Source organism: Emydura macquarii, unplaced genomic scaffold (genome assembly GCF_026122565.2).
Source record: "Emydura macquarii macquarii isolate MOO-44397 ecotype Brisbane River unplaced genomic scaffold, CSIRO-AGI_Emac_v2 contig_1253, whole genome shotgun sequence".
NCBI lineage: Eukaryota > Metazoa > Chordata > Testudines > Chelidae > Emydura > Emydura macquarii.
In genome coordinates, this window is record NW_027131390.1 from 63706219 (window position 1) to 63724301 (window position 18083).

Below are 18083 nucleotides of genomic sequence, written 5' to 3' on the forward strand. Positions count from 1 at the left end.
CTAGCTAAGGAGCAAGAGACAGGGAACAAGACCTAAGTACAGCTCTCCTGCATGGCATACACCAAACCATAGTTTTCCTGCCTATTGTTTTAAATACAGGTAATCCAAGGGCCAGATTCTTGTCCCGGTTGCACCAGTCTACACGTAGAACAACTCCACTGAAGTCAGTGGGATTTCCCAAGAGTTAGACAGCAGAATCTGGCTCCATATCTGGTTGCATCATTTAGACTGTAAGCTGTTCCAGACAGGGATCTTGTCTTTACTTGTCTGTTAAGCATCCTCCACACTGCTGATGCTACATGAATAACATCAGTACTAACAACGACTGCATAACACCAGACAAATTGGGTGGCAGCAATATCATGCCTGGAAGCTACTATACCTTGTCCATCCACATTATCTAACGTCATGCCATTGGGGCTGTGCTCTTCTGAGCTTTGTCTGTAGTACCCTGTGGAAATGCGTCTCTCTGAGTGTTGCAGTCTCTCTAACCCTGCTTGGTTACAAAGAAACTCCATCTGTTTTGCCATCACCTTTTCAGACTGCAAATAAAGCAAGAATATATATATATATATATATATATGTATGTTGCTGTACAGGAAAAAATATCAGCAGATAATAAAGCTAACAGTCTAGATATAGTTCTTCATTGGCTCATGTGTACAGATGTGTACTTTACAGCTACCAAAACTATCAAGCAAACAAAGTATTTTTGCACCCACTAAAACAATTTCACACACTATAAAAACACACATACACGCATTCAGTGTCACTCAAAAGGCATACAAATATGTGTTCTCTTTTAGCCAGTCAATGTGGTATTTCTTATCTGAGGAGAACAAACTTTCTGCACTTTAGGACTGCAGTCAATACTTAAAGAAACTCCCAAATGCAAGAGCTGTGTCTTAATTATCAAATTTAGCCCTATTGGAATAAATGGCTCTATAAAATATGCCAAGAGCAATGGCAACATCTGCTAAAAACTTATGCCAAGATTTTACCAGACATCTTGGAATCATTATTTTAGGAAATAGCAGTACACAAGTTTAAAAATCTGCCATTGTGAAAGTGTAGGATGACAGTATGTTTGTGGGGGATAAAGGTGTGAAATGTCTGTCTAGAAGAAGAACAAGACCTATACACCTCTAGAGAGTGAAATTAAACAATGCAGAGCAACGTGGGAGGGAATGGTGTATAAATGTTTGTCATTAACTTTAGTGCCAAAATAATTTTAACTTTCAATATAATCTTGTTCTCAAGACTGTGACTAAACATCTTTATGAAAATCAAAATAAAAAAAAAATCATCAGTTAAAAAAAATGTCCATTTCTAAGAGCCACACAGAAGCATACAAATAGAAACGGAAGCAAAAATATGCAGAATTAGCAGCCACAGATGATGACAAACTGTAAAGTTTATTGATTTCTCTTTGAAGATATTTTATAAGTGTCTCCATTACTACGTGTCTCTATTAAAAAAGAAAGAGCTGATTCTTGCAAGGGGCTGAGCCTCTCTTGGGAGATGTGGAGTGCCCTCAACTCCCACTGACATCTGTGTGCTCAGAAGATGACACATTATAAATTAACTGACAGTATAAAAGAGAAGACCATGTCCGAATTATTTCAGTAAATTGATGACACAGAGTAGGGTAGGAACCTGTTCTATATTTACTCACACCACTTTAGATGTCATCAGGTTCTAAGAGAAACAGAACCTTGAACTTAGGTGTTGGCAAGTAGGTAAATGGAGAAACAATTTTCTAACAGTTTGCTTTCAAGTGTATTTTGATCAATGGTCTCTGCTAATGGTTTAGGATCTGAAACCGTACTTTTATTTTTAGAATTATTTCACTTCTATGCAACATGTACTGTACTGTCAGTATCCCGTTTGTTTCCAACAGTAGATGATGCATTCCTTCTCTCTTCTCAAGCCTAGAAAGTGAGATCCTTACTTCCTTGCAATGAATGAAGGCAAAGCTATAGCATGTCATAACCGCTCCAAGAGTTAAGCCCACATTAGCAGTGATGTTATCTCAGCTAGCCAAGGTGATCTTTGAGAACTGGAGGTAATGATATTAGTCATCAAAACTTTATACCAAAATCAGCCTAGAAAGCAACTGTTTCTACTCTAGACAGCATTTCAGTAAAAACCTGACCGTTTCATGTGGTTTGTCTACCTGGGAATTAAGAGCTGCCAGATCTTCACTTTTGCCTTTGGCCAAGGCAAGTGGTACTTTCTCTTGTTGATAAAGTGTCTGGACCGTGTCCTGGAAATCAGGAAAACCATCCTGTTGAGCAAAAACAAATAGGGCATATGATTTTGTTTTGCTTTTAAAGAAAAAAGCAATGCATCATACAATTCAAACCAAAACATTCTTTAACTCCTGTGAAAAACTTGGACTGGGATTTAAAACTCTGAAGCAAGTAGGCCAAACTATGCTTCAGCAATCTAAGATACTGCAGTACATATGATATGGTACATATCAGTAGACACAATCACAGATTAGAGACTCATGCCATGCCTAACACATCCAGGTGTAAATCCAGAGTAATGCCATTGCCTTCAATGAAGTTACTCTGGAGCTAAATCAGTGTAACAGAGCATAATTAGGCCTGATGTTTTATGGTTTTCCTTTGGATTTAGCAGTTTGGGTTTTTTGAAAATTTTTTTTTTTTAAAGAAATCAATGTTATAAATTCAGGCTATTGCAGAGTGGCATGGACTTTGTATGTTGCAGGGAACAGTTCTGCTCCATCAGCTGCATGGATGCGAAGACCCAAAAATTATTTATCCATCTCTTACTTTTATGACTTGCAAATCTTGTGTATAGAAATTTGCAAGTTCCTGTAAAAGCCTGCAAGTCCCCATTACAGTAACTTGCTGTAGTAAGGTTCAAGATAAGATATTCATGCTGCTAAGCACTGTACAAGCAAAGCTCATATAAAGCAGTGGAGATGCATCATTAGTCACCAGAAAATACAGTAGGGAAGAAAGCTAAATCAAGGGAGAAGGCTGGAGAAAGAAGCAGGATCTAAAAACAGTGAAATTCATAACTACGAGATCATATACCCCTTGTGCCAAAGTAACATTTTTAGGAAGATTACTGTTGTCCTTTATGATTAGCATTCAGACAATGTCTATACTAGTATATGCTAGGTACTCACACACAGAAAGGTAGATTATAAACTCTTTGGGCAGGCACTAAGAAATTGAATGGCGGCATCCCCCGGAGAAAAAAAAACTGTAGAATGATACACTGCCTCCGACTAACAAAGGGAGGGGGAGAAAGAAGACACCAAACGAACAATGAGGCCTGTGCAGTCAGTGGCCTACGCAACAGTGATCAGACACATCTATGTCACTTTGAATGCTGTCAGGCAGTCTGCTTCCCCCTCACAGTGCAACTCCAATCACTTCAGTGAAGTCACTCTTGCTCCTTCAGAGAATCAGGCCCAGAGTGGTTTTACAGAGCTCTACTCCAGCCCAATTTCCACAACGGAAAAATACAATCTGATAAGTATCTACCACTTTAGAACACTGTAAATTCTCCACAAATCCTCACCTTCTAGAAACAGAAAGATGCTGGAGGTGCACTACAAAACACTGGCTACTTTTACACTTAGACCTGAATTTATTGTGCGGTTGGAAGTTTGTTTGTTTGTTTGTTTGTTTTTTTAAAGAAGAGACATCAACTCTGCCTTTGAATATCTTGCATGCATGCATACATGTAGCTGAAACTTTGAATATGGATGTATGACAGCATGAATCATGTATTTTAGTGGTATAAAGTGTGCTTGCATATATTTACACCGGCAATTGTACGCCAATGTAAAATTGAAAGCCGTTTATCAAAAGCAGGCCTACAGAGTGAATGGTTTCTGCTGCTTTGTGTTACCCTCACATATACTTCAACAGGCAATTTGATTCTGGGTCACCTTTCCTGAGATCTGTCCCTACCACACTGTTCTTTTGTTCACAGAGCCTTATGAGTTACAAATGGGTGACTAAAAAAGAGGTAAGCTGAAGGTTATGCAATTCGGCATGACCTCCATCCATGGCCTCCTCCTAGCTAAGCCTGCCTCTCCCTGTTCTTCCTCCCTACTGCATAGCAGGGGTCTGCTCCACACAGCACACGTGTTTCTTCCATGCTGCTTGGTTGTTTTCAAAGTGGTTTTTTACAGCAGATGTTCTCAGTCTCACGTGTACTTTTCCTTCCCTCCAATGACACTTTTCTTACATGAACTGCAGATTGTAATGCTTCTGTTCTTTTTGATCGGGAAAGAGAGAAATCCCGTACCTCTGATATTGGTTCTCTTTTCAACCTGCCTGGCAATGGCGTAGGTGGGCATACGCCTTCTCTCTCCTCTCTCCAAAGCTGGCACTGACTGCAGATGTTTCCTCTGAGCTTCTTCTCTAGTCTTGCGTTCCCCTTAGGGTCTCTTACTCCCACTGAGCTTTTTGAACCTGGCTGTCTCAGGCTCTCCCACTCCCCCGCCTCTCTGTCTTAACATTGCCACTGCCTTGATGATTCCTTTGTATTACCAGCACACAGAAGAGCAAGAACTTTATAATTCTCCACTTCTTTCCCTCCTGGCTGTCAACACTATGTGGAAAGCGAACCTCTTCACATACAATTTTAAAAGGCAGAAACGAGGATGATGAGTAGCCACTCTCTCTCTGCCATTTGCATGATATACCTGTGACTTGTTTTGTTTTCTGAGTTGCTGCCACAGCAGCTGATTGCTTTGCGCAGCATTACCAGTGACTCATCAGAGATGACAAAATAAGGGGCGCCCTCCTCCCTGCAACATCCTCCCCGGCATGAGATGGCTGCTTAGTGGGAGAAAGGAATACTGTTTGCATCTTTACTCTTCCCTACTGCTCTGTCCAGAAGACATTTAAGAGTCACAGCACTTTCTTTTTGTTCTCTCCCAACTCCCACCCTAAGTAACTCCATTCCTTCTCCCACTCCCTCTATTCCTCTAGCTTATCGTTTTCCTGTAATTTCTACCTTTTCTCTACACTTAACTCCCACAGCCTCCACACCCACTCTATCAACAAAAAGGGAAGGGCACACGGGGGAAGAGAAAGGCTTTCACAGGTAATCTGATGTAATCTGTGGCATTTTGTTTCTTTGTAACGCTTGTGAATGTAGTGCTCCTGAAGAGGAAGGATTTGCAAGAGTGGCTGGAGCCAGGCAATGTGTAGCTTTGCCCACACAGCCTTGCTAAGATGCCTACATCAAGCCTAACCTGCAAAATCCCACTGTGCCTGTTTCCTAAAGCAGTCATTTACACCCATGCCAAGTGCAGTGGGAAACACTTGTAAGTCACCACAGGGGCATTTCACACCACACTTTGCAGAGGTCTGAGTACCTAATTGGCAAGGCAATGGCAAATCATGCTCCAGCGTTCCAATCCTGCCTCTGGAGATAGGTGAAAGGACCTTTTAAAAGGAAAAGCTGAGATCAGGCCTTATGTCTCCACAAGTGAAAAGCCAGAACATTAACCCACTGTAATTCCTCACCCTCTGTATTCAGAGACAGAAGATGTAGCAGTACAACCTTCAAAAGCACAGATGGACAATATTTCCACCCAGTATGGAGAGAGAAATCTGCAAGATTTGCTGCAATGTTTCCTCATACGTCTACCTTTTGATAGAAAAACGCTAACAAAAAATAAAAAGTCAATAGTGCGATGTTTCCCCAAGAAAATAACCCTGCTAAGGAAATGTGTAGTGAAACTATATATTTTTGAAATATTAATATAATCTGCAATGTAAATTAGAGTCACAATTCATTAACACAGTGAAATAACTGTCCTGACACCTAAATGCGATCTACTAACATGGAACTCCCAAACATGGTGGTAAAGTTGGGAATGTCACCGCTTCATCAGTCATTCTGTATTAGTCGGGACTACGACCTCTCTAATGAAACAGTGTTTTAGTTTGGTACATCTGTGCAGCACACAGCAGTAACAGGAAGTTGAAGAAACATCATTTTGTAGATTTAATTTCAATTTTCAAATTCAATTTCATTCAATTTTCTACAAAAAATTAGGTGATCAAACTACTAGTCTTTTAAAATAAGTAGAAAGAGAGTAAACACATTTCTTCTCAACTATCATGCAGAGAATATTGTCTAAAAACAGTGTACAAAAAGCCTGAATGTTCATTATTCTGTAAATACAGGAATGCTTTCACCTAGTGGCGTATAAGTCCCCTCTCACAAGAAACAGCCTAAAGTTTTAACTTAGTCTGCTATTTTTCCATGTTTACATTTTTTCCCCATAAAATATCCTACCTTCCACCCCGCCCCCCCCGCCCCTCCCCCCAAAAAACCCAAACAAACAAAAAAAAACAACCCTCTCCTGTGGCTTGTCATGTCAGTTGCTTAACCCTTGTTGACTGCTACTGAGCAAAGGAAAACATTTCCTAATAGTGAGATCTCAGACTGCAGAATAGTCTCCCAAGAGAAGCAATGGAAGCACCACTGCTCAAATCATTTAATACTAGACAGGACAAAAAACATTGAAGAATATACTATAGAGAACCACCTTATTGCACATTGCCCCAGGGTACGGATGGTGCAAAGATGGAGTAGAAGTAGATGACTTTATAGGGCTTTTCCTGGCACTGAATTCTGGGTTTATAATACCAAAAAGCCAAGACAGGTCAAAGCGAACGAACGAACACACACACACACACAATTACTGGCCTGGGGGCTGAGAGTAAACTTTGAGGGCACACATTTACACAATTCAAATTATACATTTGTAAGTACCATCCAGTAATGTTTTGCACAACAAAACCACCACCAGGATGCAAAATGACTAAATTTTTAAATGGTTTATTTATAGCTGGTTTTCAAACTTACTTTTCATTTTCAAGGGGTAAAATGCCTTTGGTTGGGTATTTGCCACATGAGAATGGCCTTTGCATAGATAACAAATGCAAAGTCTTGCATTACTCTGAAATAGGTGGTTTTACATATGGCACATTATTCCTCACTGAAGGAATTAAATGTGAGAAAAATGCTCTTCCATCGTATTGCAAACCTTTACATGACAGTTACATGATGAACATACCAGATATGTCCATGTTACATGCTATTGTAATGCAGACCCAAAATACCTAGCACATTGCAATGTACTACACCATTTATTTTAATAGATGATATACAGAGAATTGCAACTGCATCAGATGGATACCCAAGCAGCATCAAAGAATAATCAATTAAAAAATAAATATCATAAAGAAAGATGAGCCAGTCATATTGGAAACTTAACCAAATCTATTCAACAAGCTATTTAAACTGGACTTAATTTACTTTCCAGCAGCAGAATATTAAGATACTAAAGACATTAAGTAATACCTAAGATACTGCATATGCTGTCAGTCTGACCTTGAGAATATTTCCTCTCAACAAGGAATTCCCAATATAACTGGGAATTGTGTTTAACTAAAGTTGTGTATAGATGCTTATTTTTATATGTCATATGTATAGATGCATGAAAATAGGTATAAGTACACACAATTTATATATAAAAGCCATCTATATATTTACAAACTCACATTTTTATGTGTGTGTATGTATGTGTTGATAGATACATTTTCATTTGCCATTTTCTCACTTATTGACAGTTTTGGTGACTTTTGACCCATATCCTGTCAACAAGTCAATATAGAGTTCTGCATTTTCCACCTGATCCAAAGTCCACTAAAGCCAATGGAAAGACTCCCACTGACTTCAGTGCAATTGGGCTTTGGTTCAGGCCCTAAAAGAAAATTAACTGATGGGAGGATATTGCCTAGAGCTTGCAGTACATTCTCCAACACGAAAAGTCCCACTCACACGTGGAAAGCAGGATGTTCCGTGAGGATCACATGGCAGAATTCTGGCCTATGTTTTTATAATCTAAAGAAAAACAGAGTCCAATGCACTTTCTATACACTTTTTTTTTTTTTTTTTTTTTTTTAAGATTAAAAATAGGATACAAACAAAAAATATCCTAGTAATCTATTTGGTGTTTATTTTTCCTAAATTAATATTAATACCATGATAGTGGTGCCTAATTAAAAGTTAAAATTATTTTCTCTAAGTTTACAGAACTATGTCAGAGCCTTGTAAGAATTGCCCTGAGCCACAGAAAAAAACAAAATAAAAACCAAAACACACAAGATGATGTGTGGAAATCTCCGTGAGAAACCGCTGATAGCTTCCCTCACATAGGTCTCTCAGGGGTGAGCAAGATTTGTCTCCTAATCTCATAGCACAGGTCACAGAGACTGCAGAAAAAGCCTGATGATCCCTTGGGATCTTCAGCAAACCCACTGCACAGCAGTGGCCATATATCTACATCAGCTCTGCCCCCCAAACTCCCAACAGCACAATTCCCCATCCCCTCCTCCCCTAATCCACCTACTCTCTGCCCTCTCCCCACACACACATCCCTGGACCAAAAAGGATGAATGTTATCACAGACAAAATGGATACAGCTATACAAAACTCTAAGCCATCAGCATATCAGGTGCTCTCTAAACTATTTTTTTAACAGATTCTTTAATTTAAAGGCAAATCAATTTTTTGCATGTAAAGCTGGGCACGTAAAGAGTCACAATATCATACCTCTATCTTAATTCTCTTCGGTGACAGTTCATCTCTATCTCCACATTTAGATCTAGAAGAAAATACACACATAGTATTGGCAAACAATATAACTGTGTTGTCATTACAAAAAATACAGAGCCAAATTGATCTCTGCTATAACTCCCTCGATTTAATGCCATTAAAATCAATGGTGAATATGACCCACCTAAGTGGGGGAAAAACATTAATTTAAGGCCTAATCCTGCAACTCTTAACCACAGAATTTGTACTATGGAAGTCGTTAGGAGTACTCGGCAAGCAAGGATTTGCAGGATTGGGCACTTAGATAGGAAAGCAGTTGAAACTTAAGTACGGGCAAGGAAGTATGGTTAACAGAAAGTGATGGAACTGAAAGATCTACTGTTTGTGCCGATCAGCTGTTCGGTAGAAAGGATGTTACTGGGAGGAAAACAAGGGGAATAGAATGGAATCAGGGCAAAAACAGACAAGATCATGCAGTGGGACAAAAAAGGCCCCCCAATAAATTAACCTAAATTAGAGTGAAATTCATCCCTGTGCAGAAGAGCAGCACAAGGTCCATGCATCACTTAAGTCCGCAAAAAAAAAACAAAAAAAAAACAGTACATAGGCCTATGTGCTGGTCTTCTGAACAGAGATTAATTTCACCTTGAAACAGAAAGTTTCAGCATGATCTTTATGACAAAATGCCCTTGGCCTCAGTTACCCAGGATGGGGAAGAAAGCCAGCATAGCCAGGCATGTGCATTAGCCAATACTCTTAAAAAAATTCCTGAAAACATATGAAAAATATATTTTCAGCACTATGTGTAATATCCAAGAGATATCAACTTTTGATAGTGATGTATAGAATATATTGAAAAATATTACTTATCTCTGTGGACATGTTTTATGAAATGCATTAATTCTGTAATACATATCTCTATCTCCACATCGTTTTCCATTGCTTGATTTGATAATTATTTTTAAAAAGAGACATTGTCCATTTAAATTTGGTCCCAAATTATTATTTTTTTAAACAAGTGTTTATAAGCCACCCTCAACTACCTTTGTCTTTCATACATGCTCTGGGGCTAGGTTGTTTAAGCTCTGCTGATTTATGTCAGCCTTAAAATAACAAATGCCTCAAAACGTAAAATGCTTGCTTCTCAGAGATGGTGTTACTGAATCTGGAGAACCAAAAGGTAAATGAAAGAGTTAAAACAGCTACATGCCAATAAAAGTGATTTGAACAATATGAAAGGTTCCATGGTTTACACAGTATTACCGATGACTTCTATTTTTCCATATATACATGTGTGTGTGTATGCGTGCGCGCACATTCCCGCCTGGCTAATGTAAACATTTTGCTAGCTGCAGAGGAGGAAGAATGAAAAGAGATTTCTAGTGTTTTACAAGAAATTCTATTAAATGGATTACTTCATTGAAAATAAAGTTCCCTTGAGTTCAATAAAAACTTACTTGGTGGTCCTGTAAGTGTACTTGTATGTAACTTCTCGAGAGATCTGCCGAGCCAGTGCAAAGAGTTCATCTCTCCTGGTTAACAACGCATTATCTTTTACACACAGCTGAGCGGCTGCTTCATTAACTGTTAGCTGGAAGTTGAACACAAAAAAAGAATCGTGACTTCCTCAAAACATCATCTATTGACCCTTGTAAAAGTATCCAATCATGTGAAATGACGACAGATTTCAACACTGAGTCACATTACTTATTTTATGTTGAATCCTGGAGGATTTCCTCAAATTGTGTATACTCATTCTTTCTCAGATGCTTGCCTCAGTTATAAAGAGATATAAATATGGCAAATACATTTAGTGTTCTTTAAAGTCAGTGTTTATTATAACTCTGATGTAAGCTACCTGTTCCTCACCCCAATGTTAACTAAACCCCAATATGAAACAGCACCTCTTAACGTTCAAAACATTTGGATCCCAAAGATTATTTTTTATAAATTGCAGTGCAGAAGAGAATGCACTAGGCTTAAAAAATCCACTTCACAGTGGTATGTAGGAAGCTTTCCCTGGTGAATGACGTGTAAGCCATTCGTTTCTGCAGAATGTAAACTGTCTTATAAAAAAGTAGGTTCCTCACCCTTATGTTTGTGAAGATTATATCTGAATGTGAATCAAATGTAAACCAATGCAGTGATGTCTTCCTGAGCCTGCTGGGACACCATTCCAGTGCCTCTGTGACTGCCCATAGCTTTGCAAAGAAGCAAAATGAAATTAACAAGGCTCAAGTCAGTTTCTCTGCTGCTAGGGAACACTATAAGGAATAGTGAAACTGTCAAAAACTATGTCAGTTTCATGATACTGCTATTTGAGAAACCTAGCAGCAGCAGCAAAGACACACACTGAGATTTACTCATGGAGGCAGACAACCCAAAACACAGATGCTGGAGAAGCTGTGGAGTAGATTCTCCCTCCTTCACAGCAGCCAAGAGGGTGGCTCGCACTTTGTATTTGTTAGATGACAGATGTATCCTCCACAAAGGGTCCAGGGACCCTATTAGAAGTCTCACCACCCTTCTGCTTTCCAACAGCTGGATTTTCAGGGTGCTTCTGGCATGCGTGCCTGTGTCTATCTCAGGCTACTGGATACCTGCAGTTATGCATTTTTCAAATGTAGTCAGCATGTTCATTATGAATCAAGTCCTGCTGTTCTCCAATTGCCATACATAGGAGTACAAAGTTCTAAGGGCAACAGACCAACTGCAGTTCACTGCATAGGGATGGGACTGGCCCCCCTCCCCCCCACACACAATACTTCTCAGCAGTTCTCTGCAGCAGCACAGAGGTGGAGGAGTCTAGGGGCCAGACAGCAGGTCTGCAATCAAATTGAAGCATGAGTAAAAACCATGCACAGCTCTCTCCTCACCCCCTACTAGTGCTTTATACCTTGATGTCTAGGAAGCCATCCCACGTCTCCCATGAAGATCCCTTTCGTAAAAATTGCCCTAAAGGATGAAACTGGTCACACAACATTTTTATTCATTAGATAAGTTTATTGGCTTGAGTTAGAAGTTTTTTTGGAAACATAACTTAAAAATTATCTTCAATTCAATTAGAGTCTGTCATGTGGTCTAACTGTTTTGTAGCTTTAAAGAATATTAAGAAGCTGAGATAAAGGGGTATTGCTGAGTTTATTAGGTCTAGGAGACCTCAGAAGTAACTACTGTTCATAATAATATTTCTTAAGCATTTTTCATGTGCTAAATGTGAGTTTACACTAAACTACACTATTTACAATATAGACCTAAAGACCCACCAGAGGCATTTGGGCTTAGCAGCCACTGCACTATATATATTTAATAGATAAACTACATATAGTCTGATCCTACAGTCATAGAATGACCAAAACTCTCACTGAAATTAGATGCACAAGTGTGACAGAATTAAGCCCATTTTATAATGCAGTTACAGTTTACTGTGTTAACAATATATAGTATTAAAATCATGAATAAGACAGTTATCCAGTAGACCAGAAAATTCCAGGGGTGATTTAAAAAAAAACAAAAAAACACCTATATATTCTTTTACAGAAATAATACAGCAAAACAAACAAATGCAAAGGCAAGAGATTTATCAATACAACACTCCTATAAAAGAATTGGTATTCAAGTGTTAATCTCTATATAGTGTTTTTCATTTACTGTGTTTTAAATATCCTTTGAGGATCATTCTTCACACCTAATGTTTGCTACGTCAGCATCAGTATGTTATTCATATTGTATACTTACATAACAATTAATGTTATTTCATAACTGGATATGGTCTTAAAAGTTTGCAAGAATAAAAAAGATTGCAAATGCTTCTTTGCTGCTGGCAAGTGCTCTATCACAATACTGAAGGACAGCCAACTATTTGGTGTTTTGTTTCTTCTCTTAGTCAGTTTCTCCATGATCACTATCAACCCAGCCTTATTGCACCAAAAGTATATGTCATGGCTTCCACCCTTTTCAATAGGCATCAGGTTGCAGCTAGCAGGTGGAAAATGTAAGTGCTGTGTGCCTCAAACTGAGGATTCCTTCCTGGAAATCCTAACTGTAAAAAGAAGGGATTCTAACAGCAATTCTGATTAAGTATACCTTTCCACCAATAGAGTTAGATGATTCCCCAGCCACATACAGACACGGAGAAAATTGAATACAAAGTCTCTCTCTCAGCTTCTTTAAGTCAAGAAAAGTAAATAAACTAAGTAGAGTTGGACATTTATTACTCATATTTGCTATTCCTATGTTTTCTTCACTCGAGGAGGCTTAAAGATGATTTTCTTGTTTTACATGCAGTCACACAAAAAACAAAATATTAAATACACAAAGTTACATTTGTAAAACAGAACTGAATCAAACACTTAAGAATCACTAAGTTCAAGGGTATGGCTGAAACAATCTTCTTTTAATCCAATCCACTGTGCTTCAGTCTCACAGCATAAGAATACCCCATATTTGGAAACTTGTGCAATACTGAGACAATGGGATAGGGTAAGGATAGTGTTTTAATATTAACTCAGAACTTCCTTGTACTAAAGGTTTTTCATCAGACCTTAACATTAAGTCAATGTTATTTTTAGTTATGTTTTTTCTTTTTTCCTTTGTAGACCATCATGATAAAAAAAAAACCAATAAGCCTACTTTTGAAGAGTGCCTAGCATGCGCACCTCACTCTGGCTTCTACTGACTGCTCAGCACCTTTGAAAACTAGGGTATTTATGTGCACCTGACATGGTAAGGAATGAAGTGAGAGGTCTGAAAAAGATCTCTGTGTAAGCTCAAAAGCTTGCCTCTCTGACCATCAGAAGTTGGTCCAATAAAAGATATTACCTCACCCACCTAGTCTCCCGATTACTACATATGCACAGAAAGGAGTGAATCCTGTCTCTCCCACAATTCTTCACCATTCTGTTTAGCATGCATTTTAACATGCATCCACATCATTCGTTGCAGCTACTCCTTCAGAGCCATTCACTCTTAAGACAATTTAATGCTCAGTACGGGACAAATCCTCTCTCTCCCTATCATTCAACCCAAATAACTTGGCTGGATCTCCTTCCCAGGCTTCAGTGCCTTTCAGAAGATGCTACTCCAGACAGAAGGCTAGAGTAAAGTCTGCAAGCCTTGTGTGCCTCCATTCTGTGAGAGGGAAGAGAATATGGGTCAGTGAGGATCCACCCCTCCTCAAACCCTGACTGTGCCGCAACGTGCTCGGATCTCCCACAGCCTGCAGGGACTGCACGTATTTGGCAGGGACTCTTGAAATTCTGCCTCCATTGCCCATGCACTGAGACTGTACTTGGCTTGCAGTCACAAGGTAACAACAAGATTTGCACCTATATATTGGATGACCTCGTAACACTAAGCTACACATTTTCAACATAGTACACAAGTGGGAATTACACAACTAAATGGGCGTGTTAGTCATGTGGACGAATGGCTACAAGGTCCATCAAAAACGTATCACCAACATGAAGTAAAAATCCCTATCAAAAGTTATGTGAAGTCACCTCTTAAAAGTAAGTCGTAATTTTAAATGAGCTGGGTGTTTTTGAAAAAAACCATGAGGGTCTAGTTTACATTATGGATAACACACACCTACAAAAACTTGTTCTTAAATTGGGTCATTTTAAGTCACAGAAGTGAAAGCAAGTGTAAAACCAGTAAGCTTCTTTGGCACTCCTGTAACGTGAACTTAACCCTTCCTTTTGAGAACTAGATCTCATGACAGATTTCAAATCAGACTGAAATTCTGCAATCACAGTTGACTGTTAAGTGCTGATGCAGCATTCATTATATCACCACTTAACTTGCACTGCTTTAGTTTATGTTTATTCTTCTGTAGTGCCCTATAACAGGACTAAAAGAGCGATTCCCAACAGACACAACCCTATTGCATTACAACATATACAGTTACTAGCTTCAAGAAAGAAGGTTAGACTGAAAGAGAAGTACATGCGTATGTCTGTTTAAAGCAAGGTATATAAGCAACACTGCTAGTCTTCAGGTGTCCAAGGACAAGCCCTCAGGCCACAGCCTACTCAGCACTGGGGCAATCCTCCACCCCTGCAGATGACATCAGCACATACTGTTTACAATCCGGGCTATCACCCCAAACTACCCATACTGTGCCCAAGGAAATGCAAAGGTTTTACAACTAACCTTGAACCCAAACCAGAGAATAACCAGGTTTTGTGTGCACTTGTCTTCAGAATTCCCTCCCCCTCATTCCAGCTACAGAGCGAGGCCTAGAGCAGAGGGAAGGCAGCTGAGCTATATTAATCAAGCCAGGTGACCTTGTTACCTGAAACAAGCAGTTTCAAATATACACAGAGGTGACTTGTTTACTCTCTAAAAGCAGAAAGAGGTACAGAAAGGCAGGACTGGTCTGGAGAGAGGCCTAGTGCTTAGAAGCTTTTGTATAATAATAATTTGCTGTTTAAAGGGTTGATTTGTTCATTTTTGTCATCTGTTTCAGAGAGACTTAAAACTCAGATGATGTGTATTTTACATACATACAAACACAGAAAAGGGTTCCCTATTTCACCCCAGAACTCAGTGGCAGTGCTGATTTGCACAGACACACACATCCCTCTTCTCATTATATAAATGGAAGTGAAACCCATGTCCACGAAAACAGCATCCAACCATTTAAAAAGGGGGATGGTAATGGGGAAAGCTCACCCCAGACTGAATTATTTTTACCTCATGGAGGGTGAGATGTTTGCCATCCTTTCTTTTTGAGTCAAATCTGCCATAGATTGCACTGTACTTCCTAATCTCCTCCTCTTTGCGAGGGTCCTCGTCACTCATCTCAAAGATGTGACCTATCATCTTTGCCAGCTTCTTGTTTGTTTTCAGTAATTCCTTTACTTCATTCAAGTCACTTTTGGGCAGGGAGGGAACCATACGTTCCACGCATTCGGCAACTGACAGAGCAGCCGCAGCATCTAGGGCCTCAGTGTTTTCTTTTGGTGAAGCTGGAGAGCCGAGGTCAGCTGGGGAAAGGCTATGTTCGCTCTCTGTAGTGTGGTGTCCTTGCCAGAGTCTTGGTTCATTGCTGCTCTGCAGTGGTAAGTTTCCCACCACATCAGATTTGCCCGTGCCCACACTCTGCACACATGTGGTGGCAGCACATTTTGGAATCTTCAAGTGAGGTTCCCTGGTATTACTATTCCTTTCATAGCTACTGCAGGATATTCCCAACCAAGCAGGGGACCCTTCTGGTAATTTATAGATTGGAATGCTACTGACTGGTAAGGAAGTCAGAGGCTGATTGAAAAGACCAGGATTTGTGACCCAGTCCCTCAAAGCCTTCTGCAGTCTTCGGACATGAAGAGGCTTGCTAGCCATGCCTACAAGAGCCATTATCTCCAAGAACTCTTCTTCACCCGCTTCACATAGCTGCTGCACATCATCACCTCCCTGTTGAATGAAGGCATCAAAGTAGAATAAGAGATTTGCTTTTTGTAATATTCGATAGAGTTGCAACTCCCCAAGGGTTCTGGGTAAAGCCGACGCCATCACAGATGACAGAACCTGCAAAAAGTAAGAACATTAATTACAAAATAATCTTTAAACTACAAAATCTTATTCATCTTCCTAGACTTACGGATAAGAGAGACAAGGTGGATGAGGTATTATCTTATTGGACCAACTGCTGTTGATGAGAGAGAAGCTTTTGAGTTTACAGAGAGCTCTTCTTCAGGTCTGGACAAGATTGAAAACTTGTCTCTTTTACCGACAGAAGATGGTCCAATAAGATACCACCTCACCCATCTTGTCTCTCTAATATAGAATCATAGAATATTAGAGTTGGAAGGGACCTCAGAAGTTGATCTAGTCCAACCCCCTGCTCAAAGCAGGACTAACCTCAGCTATATCATCCCAGCCAGGGCTTTGTCAAGCCTCAGCTTAAAAACCTCTAAAGATGGAGATTCCACCACCTCCCTAGGTAACCCATTCCAGTGCTTCACCACCCTCCTAGTGAAAAACGTTTTCCTAATATCCAACCTAGACCTCCCCCCCTGCAACTTGAGACCATTGCTCCTTGTTCTGTCATCTGCCACCACCGAGAACAGCCTAGCCCCATCCTCCCTGGAAACCCCTTTCAGGTAGTTAAAGACTGCTGTCAAATCCCCCCTCATTCTTCTCTTTTGCAAACTAAACAAGCCCAGTTTCCTTAACTTCTCCTCATAAGTCCTGTGCTCCAGCCCCCTAATCATTTTAGTTGCCCTCCACTGGACTCTCTCCAACTTGTCTACATCCTTTTTGTAGTGGGGGGCCCACTACAATATATCCTGAAACCAACACTGTTACACCAATACTGCACAGATTTCAGGTTAACAACTCGGGCGAGGGGAGGGAGGGATATTCTCTCTCATTACAAGATCTTTTGTGGCTACAAAGAAAGATGTTGCATTTTCCCTTTGACCAACAGGCATGCTCCTAGATAAGGCGCTTTCATTTTTGGGTACAAAAGTCCATGGTGGAAACATTTCTGATTAAGCTCAATGGCTCCCATGCTGAAATTTCAGTGAATCTGTGAAGGAAAAGATCATTCAACGATGGGCCTAGATTATTTTCAGTTTCCCCCTTTAGATTTGTTCCTAAGAATGCCACACAGTATTTCTTGCTGCTGTTTAGTGGAACTCTTAGTCTGTTATATTTTGAATTGAAATTGTCACTATCTGAATGATAATATAATACCTGCCCACACAATAAAGAAAACAACCCCCATCTCTGACTTAGTTTACTCCTTGACTCACCCTGTCCCTAAATACTGGGTTAGTGGTGGTGACAGGGGGAGGACTGGGAAGATGGGCTTTACAGCATGCCTGGAAAGTTAACAAATTTGGGCTCTAGTGGACCACAATGGGAAGGTGTTGCAGTATCTATAGTTCCTCACAGACACCTCCTGAAGACTCATCCCATTTTAAAACAGAAGGAGACCTAGTACCTGCCTCTGCTGATCTAAAATGTGGCAGTATCACCGAAAGGGGGGAAAGTAGGAGGAGGGGACAGAGTGAGAGAGACTGACTGACTCTCTTTCTCGGTTAGCAAAGCCCTGAAGAATGTAGGGCTTTTACATCTTGAGCTCTGCCTGGGAACTAACAGGCAGTCCATGCATATTGCTGATGTTCATGCCTTTCACATGAAGCCCCACTCAGTAAAAGGGCAGCTGCATTCTGAATAGTCCCAGCAGGCAGCCCCACCGAGAGCACCTTGCTGCAGTCCACTCTCCACATAGACAGAAAGTGGTCTGCCTTCATAAATACAAATAAGAGTATTTGTATTCATTTCAGTATGGGGAAAACGCAAGGGCATCAATGCCCCTTGTTATCCATAAATCCTGTGACTGTTACTGCTGATAACTGACAAAGCCCTGGTGAATTACAATTCTTAGAATATGTAAGTATCAACTCAAAGATTAGTTTTACAGAGTCAGTGGGGTAGTTTCC

At 40.0% G+C, this 18083-nt stretch overlaps 1 protein-coding gene across 2 annotated transcripts in view; it reads right to left on the bottom strand.

Moving 5' to 3' along the window:
- The window catches only part of NAB1 (NGFI-A binding protein 1), a 33192-nt gene that overhangs the window by 8104 nt on the left and 7005 nt on the right, over positions 1 to 18083 (bottom strand). For both annotated transcript variants that reach the window (XM_067549014.1, XM_067549013.1), the window contains exons 2-6: positions 15328 to 16161; positions 10089 to 10222; positions 8629 to 8680; positions 2177 to 2287; positions 383 to 542 (exon numbers count right to left, since the gene is read on the bottom strand). In XM_067549014.1, the coding sequence (XP_067405115.1) occupies positions 383 to 542; positions 2177 to 2287; positions 8629 to 8680; positions 10089 to 10222; positions 15328 to 16146 (1276 nt within the window). In that variant the 5' untranslated portion in view covers positions 16147 to 16161. The remainder of the gene's footprint in view (positions 1 to 382; positions 543 to 2176; positions 2288 to 8628; positions 8681 to 10088; positions 10223 to 15327; positions 16162 to 18083) is intronic.